Consider the following 13,559-nt stretch of genomic DNA (forward strand, 5'->3'; position numbering starts at 1 on the left):
GGTGTGTTTTAACTAAGTCATCCTTGCCTCATATTTGGTGTGGTCTTAAAGACATCTACCTACAAATAAATGGTACTGCATTTAAAAGGCATATGTTAGGAACTCAATGTTTTGCTGGCTCTCTCCATCCAATCATTCCAGATGCAAAGTACTTTGGGAATAATGCAAGTTAGACACTAAAGTTTGAGATACAGAACTCAGAGATCTTTATTACGGCCTGAGCTTAAGTATAGTGATAACTCAGGATATGTCAGAATATGCTAAACATATTTTTGTAATTTAATTCAGACTAACTGTACTCAAATACTTTAGTTACATTATCTATTAAAGTGGTTCTAAAATCATTTTTGTATTGTAAGATGTTGGTTTGAAATGGATTTGTATGAAAAAAATTATTAAAGATATAATAATTTAAAAAAAAATAAACAAAGTAGTTCTAAATCCTTAATGCGTTAAGGTGAAAATCTTCTGTGCAGCAAAATCCTCCCCAGCCGCTCCTTATACTTTCCTGAGCCCAGTCCAATCCAGTGATATGCACAAGAGTAGCGGTTTTTGCCGCTGTCTCCCGCCTCCCTGGGCAGATTGGTAGCAGCGGGAACCATTGAAAAACCCATTGCACAGAGCAGGTAAGTATGACATGTTTGTTATTTTAATTTAAAACAAAAAAACCCCCCGAAAACTAAGCTTTAATGTTGCTTTAAGCATGACATTTTCATCTCTTTTCGGATATTTTAGAATTGCAACAGGATTTTTACATTTTGGATTATATGTTTCTTAATCATAATTAAGATTCTGATATTTTAGTTATGATGACTTGTAAATATAACTACAAAGTCAAATTACTATTTTATCGTGCTTTAAAAAGGTAGTGTGTGGAAATATATGGCACTAAGTGATTGGTTTTGTTTTTGTATTTTAGTTTACCAGATGATGACCAAGAGATTTCTGTCTTTGACTATTACCTTGATGAGTCAGGAGAATGGGACACATGGCAATCACGTTTACCAGATATCACATATGTTGGTAATACAGACATCATGGGAGAAGTATTTATTGAGACACAAGACACAGTAAGCACTGTATTTATATAGCTAGCCTCTAAAGTGTTGCAGCTAAGCTTTAGGCATACTGACAGTCAAAATATGACCAGTGAGACATGGCATTGCCAAACGTGTAAATCTGATTATATCATAAGCAGGGGCAGACTGACCATTTGGAAACTCGGGCACTGCCCGAGGGCCCAGGGTCAGTAGGGGGCCCCATGAAATGCCCCTGGTACCTTTTTCATAGGCTTTTTTGGAGTTTGGGCAAGGACACAGGGGCCACAAGGACACATGATCCCCTATTGCCCAGGGGCCCCATGAGTTGTCAGTCTGCCCCTGATCATAAGCATTGGTTTAAGTGCCATGTTTCTGATTCTGCTAGTATAGAGCAGTGTAAATGGTTTATTTTCAGTTTCTTTTTACGTAAATTTTCAAGTAGCAATTTTTGCATTAAGGTGTAAAACAGTCTGTAAACTACTTCCCACCTGTAGGATGTCATATGATGATCTTGGGTTGAAGAGGTTATACAGGGATGATGGTATCTGGTGCAGACATCATCCCGGTGTCAAAATTTTCAGGAGGTGATTCCCACTCAGACAGAAATGATTCACTTCTGTGGGTGGAGAAATGTCCCCCACCCCGCCACTGCCTGGTCTGGGCTCTACCGTCCAAATGCAGAGCCTGTGACTGCTGCAATGGCGGCACTAGACAGAGAGAGGAACTGACAGCGCTTCTCCCTCTCTGTGACTGAAAGCAACAAGGTTTTGCATCTTTGTTTACCTGCCGTTAGCGGCTAGATAAGCAGCCGATCAGACCTATTTGTGTCTGATCAGCTGCATTGGAGACCAGAGGAGAGATTTGGGGTCTAATAGTCCTCAAATCTCCTTGTAAAGAGGACCTGCCACTACTCATGCTTTTACAAGGGATGTTATAAATCCCTTGCGAAAGCAATAAAGTTAATAAAAACAAAAATTAAAGAGACAGTGTAAAAAAAAGTTTAAAATAGAATAAATAATACAATTGAAAAAATTCTTTTGGAAGTGCCCTCTCCCCAAACACTAACAAATACTTAAGTCCCGCACACACATATGTAAACGGTGATCGCATCACACTTGTGAGGTATCGTCGCGAACATCAGAGCGAGAGCAATCATTTTTGTTCCATACCTCCTGTGTAACTCTAAACTGGTAACCTGTAAAGGCTTTTAAAGCGTCACCTATGGAGATTTTTAGGTACCGTAGTTTGGCACCACTCCACTGGCGTATGCAGTTTTAAAGCATGACATGTTAGGTATCTATTTACTTGGTGCAAGATCATCTTTTATATTTTAACAAAAAAATAGGTATTATATGGTGTTTGTGTGAATAAAATTAATTCAAGTGTATTTTTGCAAAAAAAAAAAAAATGCGTTTGAAAAACCACTGCACAAATACAGGGTGACATAAAAAAATTGCAACACCCACCATTTTATTCTTTAGGGTCTCTGCCCAAAAAAATTTAAATCAAATAAATAAATGTTATATATATATATATATATATATATATATATATATATATATATATATATATACACACCCTGTTTGGGGGTTTTCAGTAATTTTCTTGCAAAAAAAAGTTACTGATTTTTACATTTAGGAGAGAAATGTCAGAATTGGCCCATGGAGGGCTGGTTAAAATTGAACTACTGACAGATAAAATAAAACACATAATAATGCAGCTCTGTATTTATCTATACAAAATGTAATGTATTTTTAGTGCAAGCAGTGTGAGTACCTGATCTGATCTGGTATTAGCCTCCTACAATCCCTATACAGCAGAGCTTTTACTTGGAGAAGGAGAAGCAGCATAGGGTGCCAAACTATTATGCTGCTAACGAGGAACAAGGTGATAACAGAGTGATGAACTCAGTTTGCTGCTTCTTCTCTCACTGTCCAGTGGCAGGATTTATTTGACTGAAATATAAACCCTTTGTCAGATAAAACAGTTCCAATACATTTAACCATCTATTTACTTAACGGTTTGCCTGAAATTCAGCTTTAAAAACAACAAATACATGTTTAAATACAGCTATAATAGGCTATATAACCTATTTTTTGTTTGAGCTTTCTGTAATCTGTAGACCATCACTCAGAATTAAAGAGTAAGGCTGACCATACATACATTTTTTTTTTTTTGAGCCTGCAGATTTGGCCATCCACACTATGCTGCATAGATGGATGAATCTCTCAATGTTGCCACTGTAATGTAACAGTCAGCGCCAGCAGCTGTTGGCATATGCAAACAGCAGCTGCATCTGATTGAATGCAGCCACTGGTCAGCCAACTATTTCCCACCTGGCTCCCATGATTTTTAAAAAAAATGGATGTCAGGTGGGAGAATGCCAACAGGGCCACCCACAAATCAAATTTTGTCTGAAACCAGCCAAAATTCAATTAGAATATGTCCAGCTTAAGGCACAACACTCAGAGCAAACCATGCTCTGCATTAATGCATATATGCCAGTAGCTTCACAAGAGAGCAAAAGCAAACTGAGCACAGTGCTGACAGTGAAACTTCGCTCCCTCATTGTTTAGTCAGTTTCACGCTTAGCTTTAATTTTACTTTTATTGGGCACTGTTAACTGTAGAAGGCATTCCAGAAGACGTCTCCAATTTTTTTTCATGTATTTTTTTCAATAGTTTATAGTTCGCACCTTCCTAGAATATGCCAGCATGGGATTGCAACATGTCTTGTTAACTGGACCTCTGGGCTGTGGGAAGACAGCACTAATGAATGACTTCATCTCCACCCAAGGCATGTGAAAGATCTTGTGGAACAAAAATTCTCTTTCTTCATTAAGTGGCTTTCAAATGTGTTCTATAGCTGCCTCATTTTGTATTTACAGATCGAGCCCGCACTTTGCTCAAAAGAATAGTGTTTTCAGGATCTTCAAAGGCTAAAGAACTACAAGAGCTTCTGGAGCAAAATATAGTCCATCGGCAAGGTACTGCATTCCTCATTTAGAATATAGAGCAGCATCAATGAACTGACAATGTGATAATATATTCTGAGCTAATGTAGTCTTTACAGCATTTTCACTACAATGAACTTTAGTAGAGTGAAATCTGGATCTCTACATTTTTTTAGAGAATTATGTATTTATTTTTTGTGCATGTGTGTATATATATATATATATATATATATATATATATATATATAGTTATGTGGTTTGCTCAGCAGCGGGTGTGTGTGTGACCCCCTGGATGAGTTCACAACAAAAAAACAGGCCAGGCACAGCAAAATAGCAGTTTAGGTGAGAAAACAAAGGTGCGGTTTATTTACACTATTTACAAGAGGAAAAAACATAAAAACAAAAAGAAACATGAAAATAAATCCTTGCCAGCTTGGCCACTTACTATGCACACAGCTTCCCTCGCTATCAACTATGTGCAGCCTTGTGCTACACCCAGTCCCTATCTCCCTGTTATTTAGAGGCTAGCCACACAGGCATTTGTCTCACCGCACAGACAGCTATGACGCTTCCCCAGTCTACTCAGGCACAGAACTGGTTCCAGGATGGAGCAACTCCCTAATCAGGCTGGGAAGTTTTATAGAGGCCCTAATAAGCCCACGTGCTTCAGCTGGGTTCATTACCTCACTGCTGAAGGGCTCAGCACTTGTTCCCCTAGTGCAGTGTTTCTCAACTCCAGTCCTCATGGACCCCCAACAGATCATGTTTTCAGGATTTCCCTCAGATGAAACAGCTGTGGTAATTACTAAGGCAGTGAAACTGATCAAATCACCTGTGCAAAATAATGGAAATCCTGAAAACATGACCTGTTGGGGGTCCATGAGGACTGGAGTTGAGAAACACTGCCCTAGTGGAACCTAAATCAAGGACATATGTACCTGCCATCCTTGACACAACCAGGTGATTTTACCTGCCTACTGTCACAGTATATATATACAGTTGTGTTCAAAATAATAGCAGTGTGTTGAAAAAAGTGAATAAAGCTCAAAATCCTTCTAATAGCTTTTATTTCCATACACATAAATGCATTGGGAACACTACACATTCTATTCCAAATCAAAACATGAAGAAAAATATATCAAATTTGTGTTGTTCCTCTACAAAAATGGAAGAAAAGTGAATATTAGACTGTTCAAAAAAATAGCAGTGTTTGTATTCTACTTTACAAATCAGACATTCACTATATAAACTGAAAAATGTTTGAAGATTTTGCTTTCCTTTGAATCACTTAATTAATATTTAGTTGTATAAGCACTGTTTCTGAGAACTGCTGTACATCTGTGTTGCATGAGGTCAACCAACTTCTGGCACCTGTGAACAGGTATTCCAGCCCAGGATGATTGGACTACATTCCACAGTTCTTCTCTGTTTCTTGGTTTTGCCTCAGAAACTGCATTTTTGATGTCACTCCACAAGTTTTCTATTGGATTAAGATTCGGGGATTCGGCTGGCCACTCCATAACGTCAATCTTGTTGGTCTGGAACCAAGATGTTGCATGTTTACTGGTGTGTTTGGGGTTGTCTGACAAACTGTCCCCGGCCACTAGACCCAAAAAGAACAATCTTACTTTCATCAGTCCACAAAATGTTGCGCCATTTCTCTTTAGGCCAGTCAATGTGCTCTTTGGCAAATTGTAACCTCTTCAGCACGTCTTTTTTTCAACAGTGGGACTTTGCGGGGGCTTCTTGCAGATAGCTTGGCTTCACATAGGCGTCTTCTAATTGTAGCAGTACTCACAGGTAACTTTAGACCTTCTTTGATCTTCCTGGAGCTGATTGTTGGCTGAGTCCTTGCCATTTTGGCTATTCTTCTATCCATTCGAATGGTAGTTTTTCGCTTTCTTCCACGTCTTTTGGGTTTTGGTTGCCATTTTAAAGCATTTGCGATCATTTTAGCTGAGCAGTCTATCATTTTCTGCACTTCTTTATATGTTTTCCCCTCTCCAATCAACTTTTTAATCAAGGTACGCTGTTCTTCTGAACAATGTCTAGAACGACCCATTTTCCTCAGAATTTCAGAGAGAAATGCACTGTAACCAGCATGTACAACATTTGCTGCCTTCCTTCCTTAAATAAGGGCAATAATTGCCACCTGTTTTTCAAAGAATGAATGACCTCACTAACAGAACTCCACACTGCTATTATTTTGAACATGTCCCTTTCAATTAGTGATTCAATTACACAGAATCAGCAGCATGCATGTCATGACTGTTGGGTCTGTTGGATCTCTTTTACTCTACTACACCTGCTAGTAAATTATTTGCCATGTAGAAATATCATTTCTACCAAAAGCAGTGATTGATCAGGTTAGTGATGTCTGACTGCTATTATTGTGAACACAACTGTATATACCCTTACACACCTGAGCTGCTTAATGCTACAGTTGTTTTAAAGAAAAATAACAAAAACTCAGCATTTCAATGTGAAATTTAATATTTTGTGTTTTCAGGTTTCTTATATGGTGCAAGAGAAGGGAAAACATTGCATCTATTCATTGATGATCTTAATCTCCCTACACCTGATGACAATGGGGTGCAATCTTGTAATGAGGTGCCGTATTTAAATATAAGACTGGTGGCTTTGTGCCTGTGTTTATACTTATTATTAGTAATTTAGCATATCATTATTACTAATATGGACATTTGTCTATAAAGTGCAATTACTTGACAAGGCTAACATTATCCAGTATTCAATATTAATTATGTATTGCTCATTCATTCTTATTGCTAACCTCCCTAATAGAACCTTTACGGATAGAAATGTAGGAGCTGCCATTGCTTTCTTGTCTTGCAGTGTAAGCTCCATGACTGTCATCTCTAGTTTCCTTTATTACTAGTCACTTATTTGGAAAATGTATGTGCATGTTGGGTATATGTTCAGTTCTCTGGCCACTTAATCTAAATTAGAGACTCAGTATAACAGAGTCTACATCTTAGACAATAAGTCAACAGTAGCAGCTTCCTTATCACTGCCCTGACAGGTTCCCATTAAACCATGTTATCCTCAGGTAGTTGACTGCTGGCTAACTGTGATTAGATGAGCACCATATCAATTATCATAACTTTCTAAGTGCAGATGATTCAGATAAGAAAAAAATCCCTGCTCCTGCAATGTAGTTATTAAAGTATCAGTTATTGTGATTGAATTAATCCAGTCTTAAGTTTGTAACCAAGATAAGGTGTTTAGGCAGGTGCAGTTTGCGCTCCCCACTGTAGGTGGTGCTGAGCTAAAGTGACAATACAGAAGAAGGAAATTGTCGGGAACATAGTTCCTCTAAGATTTCCTTGTATCACTCGAGAGCAGCTGTCTGATTCGACTTTGGGCTCTGTGTGGCCTCCGCAACCATTTTAGGCAGGGTACAGCTTATTTAAACCCCTGAATTGACATGCATTGTGTGAGTGGGTAGTGTAGAGACAGGTTCCCCATCTGGTAGGGACAGAATTTAGTGCTAAGGAAGGGTTCAGGAGGAGTAGGGAAAGCACCAGCACATCACTCTGCACTCTGCTCATAGGTGCATATGCTTGTAGTTCATCAAAAGGTTTATTGCAGTCCAGTCTTAAAGCATTATCACTAAAAACAGCACTTTTTACAAACAGAAAACATTCTTCAAAGTTTTCTTCTTACAGGTTGCAAATAGAAAGGATAACAGGTACTTTCAATTAAGGCATCTGCAGCTTCAGGCATTTGATTGATTTGATTTTTAAGGTAGTAGAGCAGGGGTGTCAAACTGGTAGCCCTCCAGCTGTTGCGAACCTATAAGTCCCATCATGACTCTGCCTTTGGGAGTCATGCTTGTAACTGTCAGCCTTGCAATCCCTCATGGGACTTGTAGTTTGGCAACAGCTGGATGGCCACTAGTTTGACACCCACGCAGTAGAGTATCTTATTTACATTTTGATCTGCCTTGAAAATCAGGGTATAATTGGAAACAACACTACAGACCCACCACTCAATGAGCTGACCTGTGTAGACAATCCTCATATTTTTTGTTTACCAATGCACCCACTTATGTGTCCCTGAGATGTTATGCTGTACCCCGAATATATAATCTTTCCTGTGACCATCCATATCATGCAAAGTGTGGTTTGCCACAGGGGCCACTGGCAGCTATACTAGTGCATGTCCACCCCCCACTCCCTATCTGCTGTGTACTGTACAGGAGAAGGAGAAACAGTAGCTATACAAAGCACTTCATTACAATTTTACTTACCACCAATATAGATTTCAAAATGATAGAAAACCCTTATAAGCAAATTATAACTGAAGAAACATATTTTGTGCAAACTTGTAAGCTTTCTGATAGTAACAGATATCATTGAGAGATTAAGCCTTGGTCCTAATTGTAGTCTTATATTCTCATCCAGCTGCTAAGAATGATTCTTGATGATAAAGTTTTGGTGAGACTGAACAAACCTTTTGAGTGGCAGATGCTGGAAGGACTCCTTGTCAGAGCTGTGATGGCCCTACCCCAATATGCCAACAAGACACAAAGAATGGCAGCACAGCGGCTATTGGTAATTTGAGTTATAACACTGATGTGCCTGCTTCAATAAATGAATATTAGTTACCGATTTGTGTGCTAAAGTATATTAAAAATAAAAAACAGTTTCATCTATGTTGTAGTTTATTTTTCTTTGTCTAATTATGTATGTAGGCATTTAAATATTTCTTACACTTTATCATAAGTACAAAGCAATTAACCTTTAGGAATATGTTAAAATGTAGAATAAAACAAAATAGGAAAATTAATTTTAAACAGGAAAATCACTTCTGCTATGTTGTAATATTTTTTTTAAAAAAGCTCATAATAGAATATATAATGGGGAAACTGTATAGACAAGCTAGACTTTATAAGAAAAAAAAGTTCCCTCTGCATTGTTTTTTATATATTCTTACAATACATTTTCTAAAGATTAACTTTCTTTTATGTCTATTTTCTCATCAGCGCCACTTTTCCATATTTCATCTTCCGGATATTGGGGGCCCTCAGCTACGACAAGTGATTTTCTCTATACTGGAAGTAAGTGTCACTGGTAATGTAGCTTGTTGGATTGAAGGGAATACATTAAAGTAAACCCAGCCTGGTCTAATAAGAGCCTTTGGTAATAACAGTGTTATATCTCAGGCACCTTGTAGTGCCTGCAAGTACCTACAGTATGTAAGACTTCAAATCTGTCTTTCTGCCCATGTAGAGCTTCACTGACCCTAAGCATAGGCTCCATTCATTACCTCAACTTCTCTCAATGCACTCCATTCCCACCGACTCTAAGACCTTTACATTCAGTTGTCAAATGCCAGGCCTCTATGCAGAAGAGACTTGAGCATTTAACAGTTACATAACAGGGCTTACTCAGGGATCATGATCACTAAATGTATTTTACTGATTTCCTGTATTCTGTGGTAACAAGGCTTGTAGTGATATAAGCACATATTTTCTTTGCAGGCAAATATGGGTGACAAAGATGGTTTATCCTTACAAGAAGACCTTCAGCTATCCCTGGTCAATGCTTCATGTCATCTGCTGGAGTCCGTGAAGAAAGTGTTAGTACCGTCTTCTACACCAGGCAGACAATACTACCGGTTCTCTTTACGAGAGATCACCAAAGTATTCCAGGTATAATTTAGTTAAAATGTATTTCTATTTTTTTCCTGTTATTTAGATTTGTCTCATGTTTTAGGGCAGGGGTCTCCAAACTTCCTAAGTAAAGGGCCAGTTTACTGTCCTTTAGACGTTAGAAGGACTGGACTGTGACCAGTGGGAGTAGAAAATGCCCTGACATCAATGGGCATAAACACACCTCATCATTTGTTTGAATGGAAGGAATTCCCATTGTTTCTATCAATTGGAAGAATAGTGCCCCATCAATGGTGTCAGTGGGAGGAATGGTGCCCCGTCAAAGGCATTAGTTGGTGGAATAGTGCACCAAGGGCCAGAAAAAGAAAAGCCAAGGGCCACATTCAGCCCCCGGGCCACAGTTTGGAGACCACCGTTTTAGGGCAATAGTCAAAGTGTAAATGGAAAATGTCTGAGATGTTGTTTTAAATCTGTCTGATAATACCTGTGTTCAGTTCATAAATTTGTCACGCTGTGATACCCCCATTTAACTTCTTTGTGCTATTATGCTTAAAGGGGTATTAACCCCCAACAAACAAAAAATTGAATAATTTGCATCTTACCAATCCTTAGATGTGGTGGTTGCATTAGTTTTCTTTTTTGGACTTTTTTCCTTTATTTCACCTGTCTTAGGGTGTCTGCATTCTGGGTGAAGTAAGAAAGCAGACACATTTGGACAGCAGCATAGGCAGTCTGGGGTGAACATTAGTGTCAGACTAGCAGATTTAGGTGAACTTGACTAACAAGTTGAAGCTGAACTTTGGCTAGCAGTTAGAGCAGCAGTTGCTTTCCTTGCTGGATAAAGGTTTTACATAAGTTAATAAAAACTGATTATTTTAAGCACCCCTGTTGGTGTTAATGAGTTTGTCACAACCCTCTAACTTCTACTTTGTCTGGACATCTCGTTTTGTTAAAGTAAGTTGAAAAATAACACACTTACTGGCCAGATCACTAGGTGAAAATAAAGGAAAAAAGCCTAAAAAAAAACTAATGCAGTCACAGAATTAGTAAGCTGCAATTTAAGAAATGTTGGGGTTTAACACCATTTAAACCCGTTTTAAAGCTGGGTTACACCACTGTTCCGGTATGTGGTGTTCATACTTTTCTTTTGTACCAGTATTTGTAGTCTATATCTAGTATGCACTAGTGAGACTGCACGTATAAACAGGAATGAACTGACAGTTTAAATGATTTTTTTTCATAAATGATTTACTGTTATCTTTACCAAGAGGAAGAAGCCTTCATACAACTACATATTAAATAAAGCGAGTAGAATGAGAAAAGCATAACATAATTACAGACATAACATTTACTATGTTGTAGTCTCTTCGAAGACTGTCCAGTGAAGATCGCGAAGACCGTAGTATTGTTGTAACATATTGGCAACACGAAGTTCATTGTGTAATAAGGGATAGGCTGTGTCGACAAGAAGACATCAACTGGTTTGACTCAGAAATGGCTAACAAAATGAAAGAGGTATGCTATTTTAATGACCATATTGTCATGCTACCCTTTATTATTAACTGAGTGAACCTGCTACATTTTTTTACCTATAACTTTACATTCATAAACTTTTTCAGTAAAGAGTGGCTACTCATACTTACAGGTCAGATTGCATTTTACTAGCGTAAGATTGGTTAGTTTAATTCTGAATAGTTGTACGGTGTTACCTTACTTTTCACTTTGTTTCACTTTTGCTTATCACATATTTTTGTGTCAGGAGAACCAGCTCTACAAGGTACATTGCTTTTGCTGAGCTAGTAGTCAAAGTCATGTAAATGAAACAGTCTTGGTGTTCAGGATCCATCACTCTGCATTGTCATGTCCTGGACCCCCCTGTAGACTATACTGCAGTGAAGCAATACAGCCTTTTTCATTCACCCCGGTCTGCGATTTGATTTTTGTGAAACGCAATACAGCCCTATTTCCCCTCTTTCACCAAACATAGAGACTTAGAAAAGTGATGACAGAAAAAACACCAAGTGGTTCATATATTCTGCCCCAATTTGTTTTTGTAAATGTGTGGCCCAAGCATGTTTGAATCCACTTACTGTTGGCTGGCTCTATACCTCTGCTGGAAGCCTATTTTAAGCACCAACTACTCTTTTGGTAATAATACTTTCTAAGATTAGTTTTGACCTTTCTTTCCACTAGGGTCATATCCATGTGTTGTTGATCTTGGCTTTATATGTCAAACTTCTCAGTGCATTGCCTGTGGTAATAGATGCAGATATGTTCTGCAGTAATTTCTGTGTGAACTTGTGCTTCATAAAAATTGACATAAAAAACAAAGTTAATTTTGTAAGTTCAAAACACTTTGCCCATCACAATGTTTGTGCATAAATGTCATGATCTGGAGTCATTAACAAAAGCAGGGGGTCTAGCTACTAGCTTGTGGATGCATTGCTTATTTATTTATTTTATTTATTACAGGTACTTATATAGTGCCACCAATTTATGCAGCGCTTTACTTATATATTGTACATTCACATCAGTCCATAACCCTCAAGGGGTTCCCTAACTCACATTCATACATACATATACTAGGGACAATTTAGGCAGGAGCCAATTAACCTTCTAGCATGTCTTTGGAGGGTGGGAGGAAACCAGAAAACCCGGAGGAAACCCACGCAAGCACAGGGAGAACATGCAAACTCCAGGAAGGTGGTGCCGTGGCTGGGATTCGAACCAACCAACTTAGTACTAACCATTAATAAGAGAGACAAAGTAGGTTTGTTTGACAGCATGGAGGCATGAATTGTATTTTAGGAGAGCAGATTTATATAGGATGAAGTCCTGTAGGGATAAGTTTATACACAACAGTTCAGTTCAGTTTGCCAAGGTTATAACGGTTAGGGCCTGATTCTACATGTAGTTAAAGGAGCAAGGGCATCCAGCGAGGATGAGAGTGAATTGTTGTAGACAGAGGTGATCAGGTTTGGACAGGAAAGGGGAGATATTTTGTCAAAGAAGTGGTCAGAAGCAGAATAGAGTGGCGAAGGTTTCTACAAGTGATCATTTGCTGCTCGGAGGGATAGGTGGTTGGAGACAAGGATACTGGTGCATTTACTTTTTCCTAGACTAAAACTGAAAAATGCAGTGTTAGAGATGATTCACCGCGGTGTGGATTGAAGCTCAGGTTTTACGGCTTCACGGTTCATGTCAGGGTCAGGACAGGATTAGGTCTCAGGATTATCCTGTTCACACATATGTGGTTTAGAAACCACATAGAAGTCAATAGCCTGTAACCTGCACCTGAACTGGACTGCACTGCTCAGAAATCATACATGATTCTATTTTAAACTGCACTGAATCCGAACTGCCAGTGCACCGGACACGTGAACAGGCACCATAGGAAGCAATGTTTTTCACAAGTCATGTGTATTGGATGCTGTTCAAACCACATCCAATCCTCATATATGTGAACCGGAACGTATGTGCTGCCCAAGTGGGTTTCAGTTAAGAAGATGTTTAAATAAAGTTTATGTATAGCCTTCTACTGTAAATAAACATATCTACCTAGAGGTGCACCACGGAAAATCAAAAAATCAATACCCAAGACTACAGCAGCTATCTGACTGATGATACATCAACTTATAATCATGTGCAAAGAGACTAGACAGCACTTTTTTGTATTATCACTATCCTTCAGTACACAATGTCAGGTGTATGTGCGTTTTCTAATCACTTGGTTTTCCACAAAAAAAGTACTATTACTCTACCACTATCCTACTTCACTGTATTGTGTGCTTATGCATTTAATAGAACCTAAAGTGCCTTTTCTTTACAAAAAATTATTATATAAAATGCATGTGCATATATAACCCAGAATATAGCCTTCTACTGTAGCTGGGCTACCATTTGTTATGAAAATATCACCCCCATATTAATT

General features: G+C 38.4%; 1 protein-coding gene across 1 annotated transcript in view; it reads left to right on the forward strand.

The window, feature by feature from the left end:
• LOC149443738 (dynein axonemal heavy chain 5-like) overlaps positions 1-13,559 on the forward strand; it is a 291,780-nt gene that overhangs the window by 181,615 nt on the left and 96,606 nt on the right. Inside the window, exons 58-65 of the mRNA XM_089655345.1 lie at positions 920-1,070; positions 3,722-3,836; positions 3,928-4,026; positions 6,503-6,603; positions 8,418-8,567; positions 8,999-9,073; positions 9,497-9,667; positions 10,991-11,143. Coding sequence (XP_089511471.1) covers positions 920-1,070; positions 3,722-3,836; positions 3,928-4,026; positions 6,503-6,603; positions 8,418-8,567; positions 8,999-9,073; positions 9,497-9,667; positions 10,991-11,143 — 1,015 coding nt within the window. The remainder of the gene's footprint in view (positions 1-919; positions 1,071-3,721; positions 3,837-3,927; positions 4,027-6,502; positions 6,604-8,417; positions 8,568-8,998; positions 9,074-9,496; positions 9,668-10,990; positions 11,144-13,559) is intronic.

This window comes from Staurois parvus, unplaced genomic scaffold (genome assembly GCF_062004578.1).
Source record: "Staurois parvus isolate SC_StPar_1 unplaced genomic scaffold, SC_StPar_1.0 ptg000834l, whole genome shotgun sequence".
NCBI lineage: Eukaryota > Metazoa > Chordata > Amphibia > Anura > Ranidae > Staurois > Staurois parvus.